Raw genomic sequence first — 27324 nt, forward strand, 5'->3', positions numbered from 1 at the left:
CTTTGTTCTTTTCGATGCATTACGCACTCTTGAGAGATAGGATTCCGCCACATGACGAAATATCAAACGGCGTATTCCCTCACATCAGTGTTTACACGGCGGGATATGGCCGCGTTACAGACGCCGTCCTCGTTGGCTCCGAGTGGTGCGACGGGTGGTGGGGCGGGGAATTGGGAAAGTGCGTCAGCACGCGCTGAACAAGCGAGCCAGCTCTTTTGGACAAATGTTTGCGCATGCTTTTTGTCTTTGGTAGCCTGGGTTATTTTGGGTTTGTTATCACGGGTTTCCTTCTCCATTAATTCTCACACCAGCTCCACCCCCACCCGAGCACCACCCCCATGTCCACCCACAGCCACCACCACCCACCATTAGAGGTCATATATCAGCAGACCCGCAAGGGAAAGGAGGGGTGGGCTTGGGTGGACGTGGTCCCTATCTGGTCGTTCAGGGCCTCACCGGGCTAGACGACGTCATGGCAGTGGCCGTAATTGGGACTTGACCCATCACCCCGAGCCTTTCACCGCAATATCCTGCCAGGCACACACCTCCCACAAATACACACAGACACTCTCACACATACACACACAGTAACACACTCTCCATCAACTCCGTCGGCAGCAGTGATGCAACTAGACTGTCTGAAGCACAATTTTGTCTTAGGCTGTTTGTTTTGTTTTCCTGAGGAAAACTTTCTCACTTTCTTGGTAACCAGCAGCTTTAGATCTCAGAGTTCAGATGAAACTCGGGCACCAATTTTAGACAAAAGTGCATTTCTCCACTCATTGCTTGTCCACTCATGCCTCATGCTATATAATACACAAATGGACCCAGTAGGTGTGTGGGTAGACATACATTTCTGTTTGAATGCATTTTTCTGTGTGTGTGTGTATGTGTAAAAGCACACGTATCATACATGATGGTGTGGGTAATTATTCATTTATGAATGTAATATATGTTGGGTATGTGTGTCTATAATTATTTTGTGTGTGTGGGTGTGTGTGTGTGTGTGTGTGTCAGAGCAGCTTGATCAGACCCAGTGTACAGGGACAGGGCTACCACACAAGCCTGGGGTTAGAGAGCCTGTAAAACGATCCTCACAAGCTGAGCACATCCTCTACGCTGGGGTCCCTGTGTGCTGCCTCCCTCTAACACACACACACACACACAGACACACACACACAGACACACACACACACACACACACACACACACACACACACACACACACACACACACACACACACACACGCTCACTCACTCTCTCATACACAAACAGACACACTCTCACACACACACACACACACACACACACACACACACACACACATTCCTCTGCAGTCACTGTGCAAGGGGCAGGCTCAGAGTGTGCTGGAAGCCTGGAGCAGCTCTTCACCCACTCACTCGCTCTCACTCTCACTGGGAGTCAGAGGGAAAACGAAAGACACAGAGAGAGAGAGAGAGAGAGAGAGAGAGAAGGAGGACGACAACAGGAACTAGGGGAGGTCTGACGCCACACGCTCTCACACTCTTGTACGGGACAATACAAACTTCTTGTCTGTCTACGTGCACTCCGGTTGCCTGCTCAGTGCGTTAGGAGAACCACCACCACCACCACCACCACAGAGCTCTCGGTGCCTCACATGGTGCACACACGCTGTCACTGGGCAACACGTGCAGCGCTGTTTCCCGAGGAAGAGGGAAAAAAGGAACCTTTAAACGCAGAGTCCTCCAGGCCAGCCGCAAGGTCTGTGCAGCAGGACTGTGTCTTGTAAGCAGCAGGTTTGTGTTGGAGTGTGAGTACATGTAAGAGGAAGTGTGTTTGTTTGTGTGTGTGTGTGTGTGTGTGTGTGTGTCTGTATGTCCATGAACGGATCAACGATGCCCTTAAGACACTCTCTCCCTAGGAGGTCCAACATGGACTCGGACGTCCAGCATTCCAAGGCTACGGCTGGGGCTTACCTGATGGCCCTCTAATTTTCAACCCTGACCACTCTGGACACCCTCTACTTCAACAGATAAACGTCACAAGATCAGAAGATAACATAAACGTCACGCCAGCAAGAACACCACTCAAGTGACCCTCGAGAACTCACTCTTTTTGTTCTCTTTCGTGTTTTTCTTTTTTTCCTACAAAAACCTTCCCGTCAGTTGCAGACATGCTTTGGCGTAGGTTTGTGTGTCCTCTCCTCTCCTTGGCAGCCCTTCTGGTGGTTGCCAGCTGCGGAGTGGCAGAGCAAAAGAGGAGCACAGATGGCACCACTGCGACCTCGGTGGGCAAAGGTGGCAGCAGCAGTGGCAGCAGCAGCAGTAGCAGCAGCAGTAGCAGCACAGCTGGTGGGCGGGAGGGTAGCGGTAGCAGCAGCAGCAGCCGGCGCTACCACCGTGTCCAGCACGGCCAGTGCACCTACACCTTCATCCTGCCCGAGGGCGAGGGGGGCCCCGGGGGCACCCCGTGCCGAGAAGCCAAGGCGGGCACCCCTGCGTACAACGCCAATGCCCTGCAGAGGGACGCACCGCCACCAGAGCCGGACTTCTCCAGTCAGAAGATCCAGCAGCTGGAGCACGTCATGGAGAACTATACCCAGTGGCTGCAGAAGGTAAGAGACACTTATCGGAACTCTGGCCACAGAGTGGACGTATGGATCCCATATGTGCAAGTCCAGATCTCGGAGGGAGATTAACGCGGTTACGGCACGGCAAAGGGGGAGTAATAGAGATTATGGTTTGGGTTTCGCTTCGCTGTCTTTGCCTGAGGATTAGCTTCATTGCTTGTTCATAAAGAGAGTTTGCGGTGTGTGTGTGTGTGTGTGCTTGAGGTCTATAGAAAATTCTGGTTTATTTGAGGATGGGATTCCTGGGACTGCTTTTGTTTTTGTTATGTGAAGCCTGTGTGTTGTTAAAGAGATTAATTTATGTCCTCCGAGCTTTGAGTCGCTGCAAAGTTGCAACGGGTTGTCTAAAATGGGTTTCAGAGTTAACTCCTACAATAATAGAGCCTCGTTAGACAATATTTACTTAAAATCTTTTCAAAATGTGTCATTTCTACCCCAGATAATTATTGACACTGAGATAGGATCTTACATCTTTGCCATCTAAATTAGGGTTGGTGACCTTTCATTGCTCTCAGCTTCAGCGATTCTACAAGTCATCCTTACGTGTGCCATAGCGGCATTATGCCTTGCAAACAGAGGAAGGGGGATATGTGCTTCTGTGCAGCTCATCGAGTGCACAGATGTGGGGTCTGGTTTAGACAGCAGAGCCCAGTAGTGGCCATTTGTCAGTCACCCGGACCCCTTCAGTATGCTGTCTCTTTAATGACAGGAAGTGCAATACCCTCGAGACAGCGCTGGGGAAGAGCTTCAGCTTCCCTAATGTGGGGCTAGCCACTAAAACAGGAGAGAATGAAGAGGAGAAAGAGAGGGAGAGGGAGAGAGAGAGAGAGAGAGCAAGAGAGACTTAATGTCTGGAGTTTTAGGACAAGAAGTCAGCAGATTTGAATGTTTTAGTGCGAGAGACAGATTGTGTTAAAAATGTAAATATGCTGGGGTTTGAACAGGCACCACTGGCTTCATTTTGGAGACGCTGTTGGCACTGTAAACTGTGAGGCTGTGATAAGGGGTGTCGAGGCTGTTTGTCTTGGCCTGACGGGCCACTCACACTGCGACAGAAATGAACACGTTCAGAGCAAAGCTGGGTTTGCTGACAATCACATTCGAATCATTCCAGAAATAAGCAACCACGACGAAATGTACTTCACTGTAATTAATTACAGTTCGACTTATTAGCTGCAGAGCGAGGCTGACCTTCAGTCAGCCTGATGCATGAAGCCATGCTTTTCCCATAATGGGAGTTTGAAAGAGAAGCCCCCCTTTAATCAGTTAATGTTCAACTAATAAATGGATCTCTATCTATTTATCTTCTGTTTGGGCTCTTTAGCTTTACCATAGAAACGAGAATTAACATGCATTGAGCACAATCTAAGATGTAAAGTGATTTAATAAGGCTTTCATCCAGGGGACGTTGCATTTGGCAACTAGACTGCTTTTTTGAGCTTTGCGACAAGCTGTCTCCAAGAGGCAAGCCTATCTCTGAAATGAATACATGTACTAAACAAACTCAATTAAATACTCTGAAGCCTTTGCATGTTTACGTTCCTCTGTATTATTGGTTTTTTTCCTGAAATGGACTAGTAGCCATTCTGTGATTAATTGCTTAATCACAGCTATTTATTTTTGTCCAGAGTTGGCACAAACAGGGTAAATGACCAGTGAGATGGATTACTTCTGTGTTCCAAAATGAATTGCCCTCAATATTGTCAATTGTTGTCAAGCTTACTGTTGGCCTTACCTCACTTATCTCACTGTTCTTCATGCTTGGCATGTAAATACATTGGACTATGTTCTTATATGGTGCTGGACTATGTTCTTACGAGGTCTCACCCTTTATTTCTTTTTCGCTCTCTCTGTTTTGCCCCTCTCCCTCTCTCTCTCTGTTTGTGTGTGGGTGTGTGTGCATATGAGTGGCCGCCTGTGTGTGCTTCTGATTTGAACATTGCCCTGTGAAATAAGGTGATCTATAGGACTCTTATTATAAAGAACAAATCTGAATGAAAAAGAGATGGCGGGTTCAGTAAGTTTAACACACATGCCTCACATGGTATCTTATCTTAGCGCTTCAAACATCCTGAGAGAACATTTTTCTGGCCGATAAAAACTGCATTAACGCAAACTAAAATACATATTGTATATCTGAACCCATAAAGCAAGGCCCACTAAAAGCATAACGTCAGCTAGAATTAGTGATGTGGTCTGTGAGGCCCCGTTTTTTTAAGCTTCGTTTTAGTTCTTCACACCAAAGTGTTTACCATGTACTTCAGGGATGATGAAATGTTTCATCTTCTGTGAGGAGGACCAGCATGTTGAGCGAGAGGCCTGACCGAACACACACACTGTTCAGTAGAATCCATCTGTCCGTCAGTGCTGTAAAAACACACATAAGCAAACACACACATACAGTACACACACACATACATGTGCACACACACACACACACACTGCACTCTGGGGCATTTGCCGACTGAGTTCTGGCCTAATGAGGCTTTGAGACGAACCTCTTTTGAAACACAGAGAAAAGAAAAGAGGGGAGCTCAGGAGGCGGACGGGGGGGGGGGGGGTGAAGGCATCTGCCAACAGCACCGATGTCGTAATGCCTTCTTCAGCTCCACAAACTGGACGTCTTTATGGACCTCGAACATTTCTCATCTCGCAGCAGTTCAAAACAAAGAAGACAAACCGCCTGCGATTCCTCCACCAGCTCGTCAGGTCCTGGCGTTGTCCTCGCACGACTAGAGAAATATTTAATCACCAAAGCAACAGGCAACAAGCTTTGAGCGACGAGGCAAAATGAGTCAATGCTCGATTTAAAGCAGGAACGGATGGAAGTCGCAAGGCATCTTACTCAATAGCCTCAAACCGCACAATGCTAATTCTCTGCTAGCCTAATGCGGGGAGACATAAGGACACGATTAACATATTTCATCTGACAGCAGATATGCCCATCAATCTTAATCACCTAGTCCCTGCCCAGCAGTGTGAGACGGATGTCCAGATAACACTGGCCAAGGCCCTGAACTGAAGACAGACACTGACTCAGAGGCCATTCATTCTCACCGCTGTGTCGGGACACTTTCTGACATATGGGGCCGTTTGCCCAGGGCTTTGTCCAACTCCGGCGGTCCAGTCGGAGGAATTCTGTTCTGTTCAGAAGAGGAGAGAAGGCACAGATAACATTCTTAACCAGTCAAAGGTGGCTTCTGTTTGTCCAGGGATTACCACGGAGGCTGCCAGGGCAAAGAGAGAAGAATTTAGCTGGATTGCCTCTGATCTTTTATCATTTGTTTCAGGAAAGCAGCCTACTTAAGTACCCCCTGCAAATTCTAGCCCTGGCTTCTTTTTGCTGTGCCAAAATGAAAGAGACGTTTAAGAAATGGCTTGTCCTATTTAAGGAACCATTACTGGCAGAGTTTAAAACGCTTAGCCAAACATCTAAAAGTGAATCTTTAAATTGTATGCTTTCAAACATTACCTGTTCAAGGATATCTGTGTGCACATGTAATGTGCAGGTTTATCTGTGTGTGTATGTGTGTGCGTGTGTGTGTGCGTATGTGCATGCTTGCACGTCCGGGCCTCAAGAATTCGTCCTTCTAAATGTTTGAGTGCAGTCCATTTTGGGACAGGCGGCCTCCCTAAGCTGCGAGTCTATGTGGGAGTCCGCGGGGAGGGGTGAAGTGATAGATCTTCACACTCTCTGTGTCTGGAGGAGACTTTTCAGGCTCATGTTTCTAAAGGAAGGGCCTTGTGCCAAAAAAACTGAGATGCAGCGGCTTAGGGAAAGGAGAGGGATTCAGGGGGGGGGGGGGTGAATTTGTCCATATCTCTGTGAAATCCTCATTGTTCTGCCTTTCGACTCTAGTTCTGGTGGTGATGGCTTGAGTAAACACCTTGAGTTTAATCTGGATGCCTGACATGGACAGCTTCTGAAAGCTTCCCCGCTTCCCTTCAACATGCATTTGGTTAGAAGGGTACAGTGCAAACCCCCACACCCCCACCCCTCCCCATCCTCAACTCCACCTTCCAACTGGTGCTATCTGAGGCCCACACAGCATGCCTGTGCATCCAGGCAAAGACCTGGGCTATTTTCGGGGTGACTTCCTCTGTATCAAAGTTTGTTTTTGCTGATAGTGTGGGCCAAAACTAACAATCAAAATGGCGGCGGTGGGGGACGAGAGGGGAGAGTGCTGGAGGAGGAGGGATGGTCAACAGACTCGGAGGCTCTTCTTTTCTTTTCATTTAGGCCTTTTTGTTTCCTCTCTTAGTGTCTGTCTTTCTATCTGTACTTCTTTTTTTTCAGTAACCGCTTTGCTTTACTGTATATTTTTTCTCCCAACAAGAACAAAGACAAATGAATACACCTCAAAACATAAAAAAAACAACGGTGATGAGTCTGTCTCAGTTTCTCTCTTACAGTATATGTCTTACTTCTTACGTCTTTTGTTTCTTACTGACTAATTCTTCCTTTCCCTCTTTTTTTCTTTCAATTTTCCTTTCTCTCACTTTCTTTCTCTTTTACTTTCAAAACTCAAACAGATATTCACCAGTGTCACCAGTACCAGTCCATTCGCTCAAACCTGTGTCCCTTCAAGGGGCTTAAAAGAAAACAGAGCTCTGTGCTTAGCACATCAGGGGAATAGCCATGGAAAGCCATTACCGGGCAGTGCCACTCCATCCCCGAGTGGATATGAAAGCTGAGTACGGCATAATGTGTTTCTCCGGTCTGGGGGAAAAACAGAGAACCAGGGGCTACCCGGAGGGTTTGTCACTCTCGATATGGTCAGTCACTTTGTTTCTGACCTGTATTTTTTTTTCACTTCCACCACAAATTCATATTTCAACAGGGTCGTTAAGCTCTGCTCTGGCGTTGGGTGTTTGATAAAGGGCAGACAGGGAGTCCTAAACTCTATACCTTTGGCTTACGAAACCAAATAAATGGTCGGTATAATTTCCGAGTTAATTTTTTTCCCCGCATGGAGGCAACCGGCAGGTCTCTCTGGATTTCCCCCTACGTGAGCAGCATCATTCGGACGTGTGGTTAAATTTCCTGCGCCTCTCTAATGAATCACCCTCCAGTGAGATCTCTCTCTCCGCACAGGATTTATTGAGATTTAATTGCAATTATATTTTCGTATTTTGTTAGGTGCGTCGAGCATTCCATTTGTCCCAGTTCCTGACGTTTTTGCTCATGGGCCGAATCTCAACAGCGAGAGAGTGAGAGTGAGCGCAGGATAAATTGAGAATTTCCTGAGCTGCGTTTGGCTTTCCGCATGCCCTCGGGTGTATTTGCTGCTGTAATGGTTGTCATTTCTCTTCCTACTATATAACCACAGGTATTGTAAATCACTGCTCCCGTATGCCTTTCAGGTAACAGAGTCATCGATAACATCGCAGAGTCGGATTGGTCATGTCTCGGTGGCGAGTCCATTTGATCCCCTTTTTCGCAGGAAAAAAGGACTGTTTCAGAGTTTTATTCTCCTGAAGGGAATGGATATGGGCTCTATTGTTTTTGGGAAGGAGAATTAAAATGATTTAGACAGCTTTGCAAAGTAAAAACAGAGCTGGATGTATGCATTAGCAGTTGAGCACCGGTTCAGTTTCTTCTGCAGCGTATAGAGAGCACTTCAAACTGGTGCAATCCATGCAAGCCCAGCAGAGCAGGTGTGCATCTTTCATTTTATCAGTGATCCATCTCTCACTCGGTAGACACACGTGCAGACGATCACTCAGACATACAATAGCCCACATCCTGTAAGTCTCATAGTCACTGAGACTTTGTCCTCTTTAACTGGGGAAGTGGGGAAGGGGGGGGTTTGGGGGGGTGATTGCACTTGTGTCAGTCCCTGGTGTCGGGCCTGCATGTTTCATGTTATAGGCCTCTTCTGGAGAGGGTTTGTCTCGGTGTCTCAACATTTTACTTTATGGGTCCCTTCAAGACAGCCAGTGTTTTTTAAGCACCCCCACCCCCCACCATCCACCGCCAATCCCCAGTCTCCAGTCGTCACAGCTGCACTCTCTCAGTCGTGTTTTCATCTTTCGGGGGACAGATAGCGTGGGGAGACATGAGACACTCAGCTATTTCAGTCCCTGACACAGAGCGAAATAAATAAGAATGAAATGCTGAGTCGCATGTCTCTTTTTAATCTCTTTTTGGAGCTCACACCATCTTTCTGCTCCTTGATGCTTATTTTCTTAGCTCCATCATAATCTCTATCTGACAATTATTAATGCCATAGATAAGAGGGTTGTTTGGTGGACACTTTTTGTCATAGGGGAGTGGAGGCTATGGTGATGTCACATTTCTTTATAATCCTTGTTCTTATGCTTTAAAGCAGTACCCCTTCCGTAGTATACACACACACACACACACACACACACACACACACACACACACACACACACACACACATCTGGGTTTCTCATATACTGTATATGTAGATTTTGTCCAGTTGCTTGCTAAAGCCCTGGACAATATAGGGACATGGAGAACGTAATTTCACCTCATCATGAGTGTAGATTCTTCAACTTCTTCAAATCTAAAGCATCGCATGGAATGGATGAAAGAGTTGATGAGAGAGTTTATGTCCAAACAGTTAACACAAAACACACGGAAACATATAAATGACCAAACAAAATTTAGAGAAAGCAGATACCAAGTACCTTGCAATGCACTGACTGAGGGGAGGAGGAGATTGAAAAAGGCAGAGAAACAAGAAAGCGAGGGAGATTTTGTGGGTATTGTTATCATATCCTCAGGTCTTGGTCCTTATAGGAGTTGTTATATCAGCTGTGTTGTTTTATGTTCCTTCACAGATTCCAAAATATAGCAACAATACAGCACTCCATAGCAGCCTATAAATTATGATAAAGATAAAATGATGAGGTCACAATCCTGAAGGAACATACCAAGTCCAGGAACATATGTGACTTTGGATTATGAGGACCTGAGCTCTGCTATGCTTTGCCTGTGTGGTAGCAAACTGCATAGTATATTGTCGTGGCAGTAGCAGTTAGCTTTGCAGCTGTGATCATGTCCAGTGCAGTTGTCATATGATCATGGAAACTTTGGCAAATCATACACAGTTGTACATAGTCCCTTCAGGACTACAGATCCTACAGCTTGTGTGTATGCAGAGTGTGTATTACAGAGCAGGCAAATTGGAAGCGTCCAGAACTCAGGACAGGGCTGTGTGTGTGTGTGTGTGTGTGTGTGTGTACGCCCTTCATATATTCACCAGGCATGGACACAGCATACACTTATCCATGTGTAGGTTACATGAACATGTGACTATGAGTGAGTGGCGAGAGTGTCAGAGCGCAGCTTTAGCGGCTAGGCTCTGCGCTCAGCGTGATGCCCTCCACCTCCCTGCCCTCCGCCCGCTCCCCTCACACCCAGCTCCGGGCTCTGGAGAGCGTCTGAACTGTGGCCAGAGCCCTGTCCCGCTCGTCTGGGACCTCGGCCAGCCTTCTCACATTCCTCACAATACCCGGGGTGTGGCTGTCAGGACCAACTGCAGATAATTGCTGAAGATGTAGATATAGGCCATCGAGTAGTCCCTCCACACCCCCACCCCCCCCCCCCCACCACCACCACCACCACCTCCCTCTCTCTCTGTCACAGCAGCCGGTGCTGTAGCTTTTAGAGGGCAGAGGCCAAAGGTCAATCTACATTATGCTATCAGAGGAAGAAATAACACTTCAGACCTATTATAGTAGCAATCTACACAATTCCACCCCAATTACCCCCGTGGTAGAATGTTTCAGACACTTGAGGTGAAGTTCTGGCCTGGAGAGAGTAGTTAAGAAAGATAATAGCTGCGGCTGGTCTACCATGTTACTTCTTCACAAGGGCATGTATTGCACTCTCACGAATATCCGTTTCACGAAACAGGTCTGAAAATTGCCATTGTTAGGAGAATGTAAAGCAGTGTTATGTAAGAGCCGATTTGTTTGACCATAATCTTCAGAGCTGTTCTTTGAAGGCCATTTTAATCTCCGATTTGTAAGACTGTAAACAACAGGACCGGAGGGACGTTTTTCCTAAGCATCAGCTGCACCATCATTTCTAAAGATGCGCTGCAAGACACAAGGAAACTTCCATCCGTTCCCAAGTACTTAATGTCATGACATGGCAGGCTAACACGGCATGTTTGTGACTGAAGGTCTGTTCAGGGCCTCCGGGGTTAATCTCCAGTTGATCTGGCACGCCTGTGTTTGGACATTAGCAGCGAGAGCGAGCAAGCGAGAGCATCTGTTCGTAAGCATGGACAGGATCTGCTTCTGTCGTCCTGGATGACTTCCGAAGATGCCTGCTCCCGTAGTGGATTTGCACCGAGAAGCTTCTTCATGTGGGGTCGAAAGAGTGCAATAACCATCATCTCCAGTAATTTTCCATCCATCTCACCCACAGAGAAACCTATCCACACTTGCTGGTGTATATTGCTGTTGAGTGGTGCAGCATGTACGTACCAAGGGTATAATTAGCTGAGACTGTGCACCACAGATATTTATACCACAAGTTGAATATTATGACAACATAAAACCACAAGGAGGGTTAAAACTTGCTACTTTCTCACTTTCTGTGACCAAGGCTCTGTGTGAGTTGCTAAATGCATGTGCAGGTCTGAGTATGTGGTGTGTGTGTGTGTGTGTGTCTTAGAGGGGGGTTAATTGTTGTTACAGTCACATGTCATTGAGGGTATGCTGTCTAAACTCATTTGATCTCCCCCCTGCTTGTCATTGTGTGTATACACACTTTTGCAGCACTTGAGTCTGAAAAAGCAAAAATAAACAGTGACCCAGACAGATGAAAGGAGAGGGGATACGGCGACCCAGCGCTGCGTATCCTCTGCTCTCTCTCTCTCCATCTCTTTCCATCTCTCTCTCTCTCTCTCTACCCCTCCATTGCACCCCTTCATTCTTTCCCTTTCTCGCTTTCTTGTGAGCACAGAGGGCACTGTATTTCAGCAGGGCAACGGATACCGTGGCAGATCCCAGACAGTAGTTTACTTGTTGCTCGAGATTGGTCATGGAGATTTATGGAGACCTGAGGCTCTGGCTGGGTGTGCTGCGTTTCATCTACATAAGCACTCAAGCACTCTCAACAGACCAGAACTAAGACATTGTGAACTACAAAATGGCCTGATTCGATCTAGATTTTTCCATTGCCATCACATTTGAAGCAAGACTTGTCTCGTGTAAATCAGGATGTAGATTATTTAGATGTGTGAATTGATTTGGCAAATGAAATTACTGACACACTCCTCCAGCAGAGTATGTGCTTTGTGTTTTCTATTTTGTCTTCTTGGAAAACCGGTGCAAATTCATTGGTTCCTTGTCTGTTGCCCTTTTCTGTCAAGCAACACGGATTTAAGGCATTTTCCCTTGTTTTCCCATAAACCTGCATCAAAGCACTTTAATTTAGCACATGTTTTTCTGTTTAAATGTGAAAATACAAGAATGTTTGGGTTGTTGTTCTGAGTTTTTCACTTGGGATTGAAAGCAGACAATCTAATCTACCTTGTCTATCCCAGTAAATCCTGTTTGGAGTGGGTAGCGTTAAAGGAAGATGTTGCCTGACTACTTTAACACTGTCATAAGTGCTGCAGTGCTGTGTGGCCTTAGTTCATAACAAAACTGAAGTCTCATTCTGCTCCATTGGCCAGCTCACATCTGTGGTCAGATCACTCAGTTTTATTTGAAATGTTGAAACAGTTTTGAAGATTAAGTGTGACACCACCATGTCAGTGTGACTGCTCTTGGTCCCTGTGAGAAGGGCCCACAAAATAGAAATGTACTGAATCATCATCATCTTCTGCTCTCTACTCAAACTAATGTGAATTCCTGCTCAGGAATTCACAGGCCCATCTGGTCTTCTTTTGTGTCCATTGGAGAAGATTAGATTTGGATGTGTGTGAGGAGAGTTAAGGTATATTGACAGCCCCCTCCACCACTCCCACCACCCACCGCTCTGGCAGTCTTACTGTGGACTACTCTGGTGTGTCCTGCACGGGTTCGGAGATGATGACTACTGCTGTCAGCGCCGCTTCTTGGTCTTCAAAGGGCCCAGAGCAGACCCCAACGGGCCCAGAGATGAGGCACTGTATGGGGTCACCAGCTTCTTGGGATGGGGCTTCATAACTAAGTCCTGACGCAAGCGAGTCTCTGCAAAATATTAACGCTGAAGTTGTGCTGAGCCTTGTGCGCTGAGAGGCTCTCAGCTCTTTTTTTAAGGGTGTTTTTCAACATGGGTTTCCTGTGGTATCCATCTAGTTGAGATGCGCAGATGGAATGCCAAGTCGTGCAGGATTACTAAGTCATTAGCTCTCTCGTTCTCCCTCCAGGAGGCTGCCCAGTGGAAACATTTCCCATGTGCTTTTCAGGATTTGGCAGAAAGGTTTTTTTTTTAGAGAGAGAGAGAGCTGAACTCAAGGCTGGTACTGGGGGTCGGTGCAGGTCCCCGATTGTTTTGCCACTTGTTTACATTTCCGCATTCTGGGGTCTTGGGTGAATGGTTGCATTTCCTCTCCCATACATCTAGATAGCACACAATTAATTGGGAGGGAGCTATTTGAACTCACCCGAAATTGCCCAGATATAAGAGGACGGCCGTAATTCGAGGATTAGAACAAATATACAGTCATGTACGCAAGCACTGCCGAGAAATATTTACTCTCTGTCCCCACAATTTCACATGAATGATGCAGAGGGCAAAGTGCATCAGTCATAAGTCATGAATTTCACAACAAAACTAAAAACTGCCAGTAGGGATTGCATTACTGGGACTAAAGCCGCTTAATAGAGTTGGACCGATAAGACGTTGAGACAGCAAAGCATCCGGTTTTTAACGCATTAGGTACAGGATTATAGGAGACGTGAACAGTGGGTCTGACTCGTAGGGTGTAATTTGAATGTCGTCATTTGGAGATGGCAAAATAATCCATGTCTAGACTAACTGAGAAATCCATTTGCAGAAAATTGATAGTCATAACAAGTGAAAATCCACATCGCCACTACCAAAAATTCTGGAAAAAAGTGGAAAGCAAACGTTTCTGTTGGATGTGAGCCTCGCAGCTCTTCTGAGGAGTTCTCTGACAGTCAAAGCAAACAATCTCCACCTTTAGTCCTTTTATGTTTTGGTCAAGTTTGCTCAAGGCAGTGTATCAAAAATTAATGGTTTTTCAGTTTTTTTGCTCAAACTCTTTTCAGTTTCCCAGTTCTATTGACTCTTAGCTCCAGGCTATACGTTCAGCAAGTCCCCAGTCCCTCCAGTCACCGAGAACACATTCCAGCCTTTCACTGGACTGATATAAAGTCATTAAACTTCTCAAAATATCAGCTAAATGGGGTGGTCCTGCATGGATTAATCATCGTGGGGTTTTTATAAATGTGATTAGGATGAAAAGGGAGAGATTACTGGACTTTAGATATCCTCTCGCGTTTAATGTTGAATGAGCATGTAGTCTAAAGAATGCAGCTCTTGTTTCATGATGGTACCTATAAAAACATCTGGCTCAGATTCATAGGGTTATAATGTGACTCTCAAAACATTACTCTGTCCTTGTGAATATCTTTTGACCTTGGCATAAGATTATAAACATAGCTGTTCAAAAAACATAAGATTAATTAACTATATTGCCACATTATTATTATTGTTCCATACTATTAAATTATTTTGTTCCATAAACAAATCTTTTATCATATTGCACCATGAATTTTGATCCAATTTAACAGCAAAAGGACAAAATGTTTGTTGTTCCTAGAGCAAACACCCAGTCTGTAGTGTATTTGTCCTATTTGCCATACACGTCATGGTAAATGTCATGGTTTTTAAGTTGTTGGAAGGGTGAAGTACATGTTGCTCACCATAGTCTTATCTTGAACATATTCACAGCAGTTCCCATAACAAAACATGATGGCTAGAAAGTAATACATGACCCATGGCAGTGAATAAAGAAAGAACATGATGCAAACTCTTTCAGTGACAATAAAGACAAACTTGAGTTTTTCATGTGAAAATCTGTGCAGACTTTGACATTTATCATGTATGTGCTACACATCAATACGGATCAGCCTGCTTTATAGTTGAAGTTAATGTCATATGCATCATTACTTGTATCAGTACTTCCATATTATTACACACACTAGCCTTGCCTTGGCTAATCTTACACAGTTATTGCATTTAGAACTATATAGACATTGTATTCATTTACCAGTACAGAGAAAATTTCGAGAATAAATTGGAATCCATTGAGCCTTCAGGCAAGCACAGCCAACTGAGGTCTGTGTTTGGTTAAGCTACCTCATAATTGTAATCCATACTGTTTAATTTTTAAATCAAGTGAAAATAAATAATTAGAGATTGAAAACAGATTTCTCTGGACGTCCAGAGCTTGGCAAGGGGAGGTGTTCTCGTGGTGTCAGGTGCCTGGTTAGCTAAAGCTTTTCACAATGCTTTATTTTTTATTTCCCTTAGCCTTGAAATACACCATTACCATGAGGTATGGCACATTGGCAACTCCAAGCAGTATATCAAGCCATAATCAGATTTGCTATGATTTATATGTATTTCCATTCTTACCCCAGAGTTCTTGTTTAGATAACTATCAAATTCTACAAGGCCAAACCGAAAGGCAAAGAACGTTAATAGTTATTTAAACAATAATCAAGCACGATAAATCATGCCTTTTGTTGCTGTGAAGCTAGACTCTTTGTTTAGGAATTTGTAATCGTTTTGTAGCCATTCAAATCAACTCAATAGAATCCTAAACTCATGCACATGTATTTGGTTTTGCATATTACTATTGTCAACATTAATTTACAATGTCTAGATATTGATTAACTCAGATGCATTTGTTTTGTTTTTATCTTAAGAAATATGTTCAAATTGTTTTGTTAGATGACAAATCAGAATAATTTAAACAAATAATTCAAATGAAGGAAAATGAGAGACTTTGTAGAGAATTCCCTATTCAGCATCTCTGTCACTGGACAGAGTGTAATGGGTTTTTTTTTTTCCAGTCACAAGTGGTACATTGTCTCACTTTGCTGTTGTCTTTTCAACATCAAGCTAATTCTTTGTGATTTTGAGGGATGGTTGGTTTGGTTTCAGCTTGTGTATACAAATGACACACTTGGACGTGTTTTCGGGGGCATAATGAAATGAAATCAACACAGCCACATCCCTCACGGCCAGGGCCCAGCGAGGCTCTGGCAGCAGGGGCGCTTGTTTTCAGGATGGCAGTCCCGCTCTCCGCGGATGAGTTGCACCCTGGAATCAGGATCCAGCCAAGGGGGTTGCAACTAGTGATGAGTCAAGGCACAGGACCACCCACACGCGAGACCACTGCTCCAGCACCCCCAACACACACACACACACACACACACACACCAAACTGGCCAAAGAAGTAACACATACACACATCTACAAAGACAGAGAGAGACAGAAAAAGGGCTATAGGGGTGGATGGATGTGCATTTACACAGCATTTTGTGCTGAAGTGTGTGTGTTTGTGTGTCTTTGAGTATGCTTGTGCGTGTGAATTAGAGTGTGATAGAGCTGTGGCAGAAAAAAAAATGAGGCAGCTGAGGGAGTGATTGTGATTGAGCGAATGCTTGGAAACGAGCTCACGGTACACAGGATCACAGAGGTTAACTACATGGCAGCCCTAAACTGTTACTTCACTAATCCTCCGTCCACACACATAGCCTCCCAGGCTCAGTGTGACTTATATAGGCCCCTACAAAACAAGCCTGGGCAGTGTGAGTGACTTATATACAGCCTGCACTAACTTATATAAGCACAGTGAGCGAGGGTGCCCAGGGCACAACCTTGTAAACTCGGTTAAAGGCCAAAGCCACAAGTGAGTTATGGCCATATACCTCTGACAAATAGGTTTTAAATAACATGGTAAACATACCAGTTAATTATAGTGCTGTTTCAGTCGATAAAGTGATGAGGGTTTTACCTTGTGTAAAAAAAATAAATAGTGGAAGCCAGAGTGCTCTGTAATTCACTTTATGGTGTTGATTGGTGTTAATTACCGCTTTTCAGTGTCCATTACTGTGATTTCAGACGTTCCTCCTTGGAGAGGTGTGGGTGGGGCAGGGGAGCGAGGCTTTTCCAAAGTCCAGTCCACCAGCATAGATAAGCTAAGGTTTGACACTACTCAATCTGGGAAGTGTCAAACTATGCAGACAGGCCCTCTGCTTTCTTGCCGTGACTGTACTGCCTCACACTGCTCGATGTTTACCAGACGTAAATCCTGTCTGGCTCCCAAAACACAGCTTGCTTTGAGGAGCGGTAAACAGAGTGCTAATCTATCTAGAGACACAGTGTGTGAGAACTTGTTTTATGTTCTTCCACATTTGTTTCAAGAACTTTACAGTTATCCATTTTTTTTTAAAGTGTGGTTTGGGTCGGGTGTGTTGTCCCCTCACGTCTCTCTCTCTCTCTCTCTCTCTCTCTCTCTCTCTCTCTCTCTCTCTCTCTCTCTCTCTCATTGTGTGTTTTGCACTCACACACACACACACACACACACACACACACACACACACACACCACACACACTTTTTATGCACCATCCTCACTAGGCCAACAGCAGCTTAAGCAGATTGTTTTACCATTAACTGTGGGTCGTAACTCCATTCCCAGTGCTCGTAAAAAACAGCTTCAAGCGATCCAGAGACGAGGTTGAACGTGCTACGGACTGTGCTTCTGGCCTCCGTAAATGGTGAGAATGAGGTTGGGGTGGTCATGGCGACAGGGGTCGGCGTGTCAGACACCGTCGTTAGCGCGGTATCGTGGGGAGTCTTTGCTCGACCTCGCCAACCGACGACGACGGCAGATTCCCCCCTTAAAACCTTTGACGCTGCAGCTCTGTCAAGGAGCAGTTTGGGAAACGTTAAATTCTGTTTATGCAGCTATCACTTAGCTAGAGGTGATTATAGTGGAAGGGGAGGCTGAGATTTAGAGACTCAAAAAGACCAGCTTCAATGTTATTGCACCTTCAGGAATGTCCCAAAGCATAAATCCTCCCCGTCACCTCAGAAAATATAGAAATGGTGAGAGTAAGGGGGAAGTCTAATGTATGTCGAGATTTGTTTTCATTTTTGTGGACAGGCTGTTATAGTTTAAAGAGTTTTTCCACCTCAGATTTCAAACTGGGAAGGTTCTATTTCGGATTGATGGAAAAATGGTAGCCCTCCACAGACTTACAAATCAAAGAAAAACCCCTGAAAAATAAATGTGAAATGAAAGCCAGTAATAATGTGCAAAACTACTTAGATTCGTATATCATGTCGTGTTGAAAGATGTATTCACCAGTCAAGAAAAATGCACTGTAATGTTAAATAATCACAATTTACCCTCCTCCCCAGGACAGATTTAATCTAATTTTATAGTATGATTTCAATCAGCTAAAATATACTCCCGAAAAAATCTTCCAAATAAACAAAATCCGTAAAAAGATCAATCATTCCAGACTCAAATGTCAAATATCCATGCAGTGACTTAAAAATCACTGCATGGATATTGTTATGGACCTTGTAGTTTAAAGGTCAGATTTGGGCCCGTAGATAGAGGTGACCCAGGCTCATTTGGGGGTGACCCCTGGTTGGTGGGCGCTGGGAAGATGTAAGCCAACCCTTCCAGCTGCAGTTAGGCCAGGCTGGATGCATTTCCCATCCATTCCAGATCATTTTAGCACGACTGAGGACCCAATTACAATTAATGGTCCATGTGCACTGCCACATTGATGAAGAACTCTTTTTGGCTTATATATTTGCTGTAGATGATTGTTATTTATGATGCTTTATCTGACCTCTCTCACTCTCTCTCTTTCTTTCTCTTCTACACCCTCACTCCATCTATTTAACTTTTCATTAATTTCTTCACTTTCTTTTGATTTGTTTAGATTTTTTTTCATCCAAATGCACTTTCACATTTAGTTCTGCTCCTGTCGTTACGTCAGACTTAACAAATGCTCCACGTTATTGTCTATTACTTTCTTGTGTTACTTTCTCTCTCAGCTTCTTTGTCTCATGCACAGCAGTTTGTGGTGCAAGATAGGAAAATAAGACTGGAAAATAATGTGACACCCAAACTTGGCAGTTTTGTGTCTTCCGCCAGCGGTATTTTTACACAAAGTTGGGGGGGGGGGGGGGTGTTTGTGTAATCTTTTCTCCTTGGTACTTTCCGTTTATGAGGTCCGTCAGTGGACGCCATGAGTCAGGCCCATTCCACCTCGCCGTGTTCAGGAGGATGATCTCTGAGCTAATGTTTCTGCTGGGAGCTGGCAGGTCACACACACACATACTCATTCAAGGTGATTTCCAGGGCTCAGAACTACGTCCAAAAGAGTGGTACGATAAACCTGAGATGCATACGGGTGGGGGGGGGGACGTTTTGAACAGAGCTGTGTTGTGCAGTGTGAAACCCAGTTCTCCCTGGCGCTTGTTAATCGAAGACACATTTTTACATGGTATGCAAAGCCAATTCAGCGTGAAATTAATATTGCTCTCGCAGTGTTCTGATCTCTCCATGAACTACTGATTAAATGCCAGTTCAATCAGTTCTAATAGCTGAGCTGTATCAGCAATGGCTTCGGACTCTCTGTGCTCCTTCCAATTACCTCCGCCTGGGCCTGAAGATTTATTGAAAAGTGACACTTAGATCAGCTCTCAAAGGCTTCACAGCCAGGGAACCATATTACATGTGCAAGCGATCCTCAAACAATGGATACTTTTTAGTTAAACATCAATGCCAAGAGGGGATATTGGACCGTTATTGCTAATTCTTTATGGCAGACCATTGCTGATGGCTGCTGGGTAGAGGCCCCTCGTAGCGAAGGAATGAAACAAACTGTTTTAGGTTGTCTGTCTGGCACCGCAGCATTCAAAAACTATTATTTTATGTAAGGAAGAGGGAAACGACAAGTCCCTGCTCCCCTCTGCACATAAGGAGGACCCAGTTTTGTGAACGTTTATAGTGATTTCACGCTTATAAAGCCACATAACCTCTGTCTATTACTGTGTCTCCAGCCAGACAGACATGTGCTATTCGACTTTCGAAACATTGCGGTTTTAGCAATTTAGGCCAAAACAAACACACATCTGCCATTTTTTAGGCCAATGGGACATTTGGTTGGCAAGTCATCTGTTCACACCATAGCAAGCTGTGCTCTGTTTAACCAAATATTTGGTATCATTTAGTCTTTGTTTTAGGACCACATCCCACACAAATGGTGGTGAAAAGATTGAACCATAAAATCATCAATTGGGTCTGCTTAGGTGCTTGCCTTGAGCATGCTTGCCCAATGGTGTCAGAGAGTCATGCAATGTATCATGTCATATTATCAGTCCATAGATATGAGTCAGAAAATCCTGTTGGTCCACTTTCTATCCCACGGGCCTGCATAAGAATCCTCTGAGCATTGGTGTTAGGCTCAACGTAGTTACAAGAGAAAACTTTGTATTTGGAGACATGGAAAAGAAGAAACCAAAACAGAATGAGAACTCTGTTGTCACCTCATCTCTCCACCATACATGACTCACAGGCAAGAATCTTCCAACGCCCCCAGACCTTTCCATTGTCCACTGATTCAATCTGCTCACAAAGCCTTGTCTGAAGTCTTTATTCCTGTCCGATGCTATCAGTGGCTTTTTTGCAGTCTTAATGGGAAACTATTGCTGTGTAAGTCGCATTAGGGCGTGGAACTGTGGAATGTTTGGACATTGGGTATTTCTGAGGGGATGCTGACCCGGAGAAGACAGTTCAGCCGAGGCTCTGTGTTTGGCGGCATCAGACGGTTGATCATCCAAATATGTGCCATGACTTTTCTACGCCGTGTCTCAGAACTGTGAAATGGTCAGCGGGTCAGGGCTGCCGGCATGCATCAAGCTCCACGGGGCCTAATCCACATTAAGATCCGTGGACTCCGCGAAAAACCCCCGCTCTGGCCTTGTCGTCCACGCTGCCAGAGAGATAAGGATGAAAAAGGGCTTTCAAGATAATCTTTGTGTCTGTCTTTCCATCTCAATCCTTCAGCTTTACCTCCCTTCCTACACCACAAATGACCCACATCTGCTTCCACCTACAGGATCGCCTCCAACACCCCTGTTTCAACTCATCTGGTTTGAGTGGCTCATTGGAAGGGCTTTGTGTTTGCATAATGTTTAACGGAAATGAAGGATCATTTCTTTTCATCTTGGAGGATGGCTAGGGGGAACGATAAAGCATTCTTTGAAAGACTCCCAATCTGTCAGCGTGTGATTAAAAGGCCAGCTTCACAGAGTCTGCTTCTGTTTAACGAAACTGTTGCTTTTACCTTTAGTGTCCTTACATCTCAAAGTAGCCGGACCAAGTTTGATGTCTTCTTATCTTCGTTGTCATATACAGTTATTTTCTCATTCATTGCGTTGACTCCTCAAACAAACGGAGGCCGTTTATCTTGTCATTCCTCTCTCTTCTTTGTGGTTTCCCCCTTTTGAGTCTTACTTGACTTTTTTTCTGTGTTGCAGATCGAAAGCTACATCAGGGAGAGCATGAAGATGGAAATGGCGCAGCTGCAGCAGAGCGCTGTCCACAATCACACGGCGGCCATGTTGGAAATGGGCACCAGCCTCCTATCTCGGACGGCGGAGCAGACACGCAAGCTCACAGATGTGGAGACGCAGGTATCGGTCACACCGCCACCCCCCTCGTCCCTCCGCGTTATGCCTGACCTCACATGCTGACTCGCCTTAGCAGTGGCTCTGTTAATAGCCCCAAAAAAGGCAAGGGGGACTCTAGCCAAAGAAAATACTGCTGCCTTACACTGCAAATGCATGCTCCCTTCTATATGTAATGTGCATATGTTTGAGACAACCCAGATCATTTGGGGTCCTTAGTGTTTCACCGCTTTGTGTGTGGGGAAAGAAAGATGGCTTGCTTTGCAAAATGACTTCCTTTATAAGTACCTGAGTAATATGTAAGTATTACCATATGTCGGAAGACTGGTTTTATTGGGGCTATTGTCCATGCTTTATTGCTTTTCTGTAGTCTGCAAGTTTTCTGCAATCAATTTTTTTTGGACCACATTGCAATGTACAGCTTGCTCTCAGAAAACATACAAGGCTAAGAGGTCCCGTTGTTTTGGCTCAGGTCCTCAACCAGACATCAAGGCTGGAGATTCAGCTGCTGGAGAACTCGCTGTCCACCAACAAGCTGGAGAAGCAGCTCATGCTGCAGACCAACGAAATCAGCAAGCTGCATGACAAGAACGGGTAACTACACAGCGGCCCACTCACACTGCCTGGCTTTCATATCTCAACACCGCTCCTGTAGACAGCCCTTTCATCATGCGCTCCGCATTCGTAAACCTGGACAAGCCGTCTGTTTCATAATGATTTTGCAATGCGTGCATATGGAGTTAACTTCTGGACGGCCGTCTAGTGTCGTGTGTGGAATAGCACACCGAGGGGTCTGTCCTCTCATCGAACGCCCAGCATTACTGTCCCTAGTGTGCGTCGCAGCATAGCAACACAGCTGCGTTGGGCGAATTCTCAGTATGTGACTTTCAGATTTCCTCCGTAGAGAAACAACATCTCCTCTCTCTGTAGAGCTGAGAGATTTATGCACATGTATGAAGTATAACATTATTATACATGTGCATAAATCTTATTAATTTATACAGTATAAAATTATGAACTCCTCTTGTTTTACAATTTGTTATTTTACCTCGTACTTACCCTCATTTAGCCATTTGGGATGAAGGATGGATTTGGGATAAGTCAATAAATGATTGTAAATCATGTAACACAAATGAACAGTTAAAACGTAAGATGTGGGGATTCAATTTAGACTCATTCTCTTCAATTCAGAGATGTTAATCTGTGAGTGGTATGGGGAAATGCATACATGTTTGTTTTGTGTGCAAGTCATGGAGATTTGTGTAAATGTTTATGTTCCCATTACCGTGGTAATATGTAAGGTGCCCTTCCTGTAGCCTAAGCGTATCACAATGTAAACTCCATACCCAGGCTTTTGAGCTCAGGCTATTTTCCACTTCCACTTCAGCTGATGGCTTTTTGGCGCTCTTTCCATTTCCCTCCCCCTCTCCCTCTCTCCACCTATTCATCTCTCTCTTTCTGTGTGTTTCTCCAACTTTGTCTTTTCTGTCACTTTTCTTGCTCTTTATTTTTATGTTTTACTCACACTTTCACGCTTTGGTCTGTAATTTCTCTCTGTCTCTATTTCTCTCTCTCTCTCTCTCTCTCTCTCCCTCTCTCTACGTATGTATGTATGCATGTATCGCCATTCTTCTCTTTCCTACATTACATTACATTCACGCCACCAATTCCTCCATCAATTATCCCTCCATTCTCATCTCTTCCTCCCTCCTTGCCCCCCCTGAACCTCAGCTTCCTGGAGCAGAAGATGCAGGAGATGGAGTCTCGGCACCGTGAGGAGCTGGAGGCCCTGAAGGACGAGAAGGGGGACCTGCAGTCCCTGGTGGGCAAACAGCTCGGGGTGATCCGTGAGCTGGAGGACCAGCTCGGCCGAGCCACGGGGAACAGCTCAGCTCTGCAGAGACAGCAGCAGGACCTGATGGACACGGTCCACAACCTCCTCAACCTCTGCGCTAAGGAAGGAGGTATGTTGCCGTCAGATGTTAAACAGGTTTGATGTATCTTCTCCAAACAAAACAAAAGATTGTTGCCACAATGTGATCTGAGCTGAATTACAAAATGAACTCTTTTTTTTTCATTTCCAATTGTTTTACAACTTATTGGAGTCAGTCTTTTCATTGCTGCCATTTTAAACACAAAACGTCACTTATGTTCCCATTTTTCATTTGAAAAGAAATTGAGTCCCACAGTAGTCCATAAATACTGCAATACCCTCATATTTGTTACGGGCCATATGGAACCCAATGGCAAACAGTTACACTTTGTCCTCTTGTCATTCTCCTTGAGGGTGCATGAGGTGGGGGAGGAAGGTCCTGACATTTGCAGACCTAAATTCTCTTCGCTCCCCAGGTGGTCTGACAACATTCTAAACACATCTAAGTAGGAAGGCCCTCCAACACCTAATACCCATACGTTTTCCCTCAGGGTAGTAGTCAATGCCGTATTTCCCAAAACCATAAACTACGCTAACCAACCCGGGAAACCATTTATCATGCCACAAAGCCGTCATACTTGAGTGGGTGCACAGTTGGCCTGTCTCCTGGATGGTCATTTATAGAAACTGTTTGTGGGCATCAAGCCATATGGGCTTATCAGCTTGAAACACACTAGCTCGTGGTTAGCAGTAGAGTGAAATGTCAAACAACTTGAGTGTGAGTGTGTCTGTGTTTGTGTGTGTGTGTGTGTAAATATATGTGTGAATGAGAGTAATGGACTCCTTTCTTCCTTAGTGTCTAGCCCATTGCAATAGCTGGGGAGCGTGGGACTTCCCCTTTGGTCCTTGGTGCGACCTCAACGGTTTTAACTCTTAGGCATGAACTCATTACCCCCAGTCCCTTCACAGCAGACCACGGCAGCCTTTTGCCCCCCCGCCTGCCCCTTGTTGTCCTGTGGTCACAGGAAATTTACCCTAGATGTCTGGGGTTGAAGTCTTCTGGGTGGTAAAGGGGAACTCAGTGTTCCTGCCCCATTCCCTATGAGAGCTGCTTCCTTGCTGTCCTTGTCCCCACTCACTCTCACGTATTTAAGTTCTCAACAATCTGCACACCAGGCGTCCTCTCGCCCTCGCATATTCAAGTTCTCACCAAGTGCCCACTCGCCCTCACATATTCAAGTTCTCAAGGATCTGCACACCAAGCGATTAAGCAGGCTTGGGGTCAGTATCAGAATTCTGCTACACATCATGTCATTATCGCGCGTTCTGGATTTATGATATTATTTCTGTTATGTTTTATGTTTTTTTTTTTTTTGTCAAGTTTCACAGATATTTGATACACTGACTGCTTTCTGTCAAGGCTTTCAAAAACACTGTTTCTAGCTGCTCTGATGGGAAACTGCCCACTAACGGATTGGGTTGTTATCAGCAGAGCTCCTCTGACTCACTGTGGCCTACGAACAAAGAATAGACATTCAGTTCAGTTCCAGTCAATCTTGAAAGTTGTCTTTCCTGTCATTCGCTCATTTCTCTTCCAAGCACTGATAAGTGACTTGCTTAATGACAAGTGAAGGCTGAATGATGTCCACCCCCTGCTCTGTGGTTGGTCATTTCCTCTCCGGTGCCGTGACATTATTGGCCGAGCAGCTGCGAAGGGTCACCCTCTCCACCTCTGGCTGCGAGAGTCAGACTTTAATGGGCCCTGCGGGAGGGACAGTCATCGACAGAAATGCAGAAAGGTAGACATCTGAGATTGCCTTTTGGACTTTGGAAGGCCCCTGTGGTCCTAAAGCACTAGACTGTGCCAAAGCTTAGTTTACCACCCCACCACCACTTCTCTCTCTCTTAGCTGGGGGATGGGGGGATGGTACGATGGCGTGTTTGTTTGCCAAACGAATTTGTGTTTTTGTTTGGGGAGTTATGAGTATCTCATACCATGGCGTGGCGTCTGCGTGAATTAGCCGATGTTTTGAAAGCTGAGCTTAAGCATTTTCCTGAACTCTGTGGCTCAAATCATCAGTGACAATCTAAGTAAATCTCTCCTCTTAGAGGAGTTACAGCAGCATCAGTTGCTGTTTCATGCACTGGGAAAAATGATGTCTTGTTCTGCCCTACTTTAATTAGCTTGACCCCCTTTTTTCCAAACACACTGCAAGCCAGTGATCTCTTTGTTCCGTGCTGTGCCTCTTTTCTTGTCACCAGATACAACACAGTTCAGATTTGTAATCAAATGACTATCTAAATATTTTGACCTTGTAATGAGCCACACAGTCATCATTATTGGTTGACATCAGCTTTGGAAGGCCCTTTAAAGCCCTTGGCTGTCAAATAGGATTTTTTTATACTATTTCCTTATCCCACGTAATGAACAGAATCAATCATTTTTACAGCCATGTTACCAAGGCCCTGAAGGATTCTTATTCAGTCCATACTGCTGGCCCTAACCAGAAGCCTGCCTGAAATAGGCAAGAGTGCGCTCGTTTAAACACAACTCCAAACTAAATATTTCAGTTTGCAAATATAGCAAATGCATGTGCTGTGTAGTGTAGTCTGTACTATTAGCAGCCAGATAACAAGTTATTTTTAGTAGATGTGAAAATATTTTTTTTTCTTCGGAAAGTGTAGGGTTGTTTTTATCCTTTGCTGTTTTGCTCAATTTGGCATGCAACCCTGCCAGGTCTCTGTTAGGTAATGTTGATTATCTTACACACACAGCACAACATTATTTTGCAAGCTGGCAGGCTGAGGACACTTTTTTAGATTTGTGTCGACTGCCTTTAAAATGATTGTCACCCTTGCAGGTTTCTAGTCAGCTGGAACTTTTTTTTGGTTCTTCCCACATCCTCAGGTTCTGGTACTGCCAAAGTGGGTCCATTTTGGTCTTTTCAGCAAACTTTCTGATTTATGAAAGCGCTCGAGTCAGGCCGCACTTTCACATGGACACTCCTTTGAATACGAGTCCCAGCTGAACCGCAAAATATTTGTGTGCAAATAAATAGTGGACAGATAAATACTGCTGTCCAAGCCTGGCCGCAGGGCTGCTTGAGCGCCCACTCCTGCTGCACTGGCTTTCTCTGACCAGCCTGGTCCGGTCTGCCCTGGTCTGTCTGTTGTGTCACTCAGTGGCCTACTGGAATGTCCACACAGTGCAGGGGAGAACCACAGCATGGGCTAGCACACCTCTGGCTGACTGATCTCAGTTGCTTCTTAAGCTTGCCCCACTTTCCCCCCAGCTTGCGGTAAATTGCTGCCTGTCAGGCCTGGCTTTTCTGTTGTGTTAGACTCTGTGGAGCAAGGTTCCACTCTGTCAACCTGTCACAGCGGGAGATTCTTGTCGCTGACACTCAATACTTTGTAAAAATGGTCGGAATAATAGACGTCTTTAACCAACAGCTCCCTCCTCCAAGGGATGCCTCACTCCAGGCCTTTTTTTTTCTTGGGTTGGGGGTGGTGGGCGGATCAAAGCTAATGTTTAAGGATAGCTGACACATTTCTCTTTTCAGTGACATCTCTTTTGCATAAACAATCCCAACAGTAAAAACAATAGTTTGAAAGCCGAGATGCACTCCATAGAGGGCCAAGGGGGGGAAAAAAAGAAGAAAACTTCGAAATCGGAAGGAATGTCCATAAATGTAACGGGGACCCGAAGAGTAAATATAAACCACTTGTTATAACAGGAACTTGAAATTTATAGCTTGTAGTATTTTGTCCTCAGCCCCTTGCTTGGTTTCAAAATATTCCCGCCATAATTATCTGCAGATGGAAATAGACACAGCTGTGGCTTTGAGAGTCCTGTCAGAGTTAGACGCCCCTCGCGCTCAGAGCAAGAGATCAGCCACTTGATCTCACTCCCTCACACAAAATGTGTCACTCACTTCGAGAGATTTCTCTGGATAAGATATTAAGGATCCTCTCAGTGCTGTGTTGTTCCAGCAACAACTCCTCTGTGTTTTCCTAATGTAGGTCGCTTAGATGAGCCAAGTGCAAGTGGGGATTTAAATGGACAGCATTTCAATTGGTGGTTAATTTGTATTACGCTGTTCATGTTTACTGCCAGTGTGGTAAGCAATATTGATTGATATTGTAAAACAGACAAGAATCTCCTGTCACAAG

At 45.0% G+C, this 27324-nt stretch overlaps 1 protein-coding gene across 2 annotated transcripts in view; it reads left to right on the forward strand.

Moving 5' to 3' along the window:
• Positions 1-1393: 1393 nt before the first annotated feature.
• angpt1 (angiopoietin 1) overlaps positions 1394-27324 on the forward strand; it is a 47673-nt gene continuing 21742 nt past the window's right edge. For both annotated transcript variants that reach the window (XM_042076815.1, XM_042076816.1), the window contains exons 1-4: positions 1394-2597; positions 21129-21284; positions 21751-21872; positions 23010-23242. In XM_042076815.1, the coding sequence (XP_041932749.1) occupies positions 2157-2597; positions 21129-21284; positions 21751-21872; positions 23010-23242 (952 nt within the window). In that variant the 5' untranslated portion in view covers positions 1394-2156. The remainder of the gene's footprint in view (positions 2598-21128; positions 21285-21750; positions 21873-23009; positions 23243-27324) is intronic.

Source organism: Alosa sapidissima, chromosome 21 (assembly GCF_018492685.1).
Source record: "Alosa sapidissima isolate fAloSap1 chromosome 21, fAloSap1.pri, whole genome shotgun sequence".
Lineage (NCBI taxonomy): Eukaryota > Metazoa > Chordata > Actinopteri > Clupeiformes > Clupeidae > Alosa > Alosa sapidissima.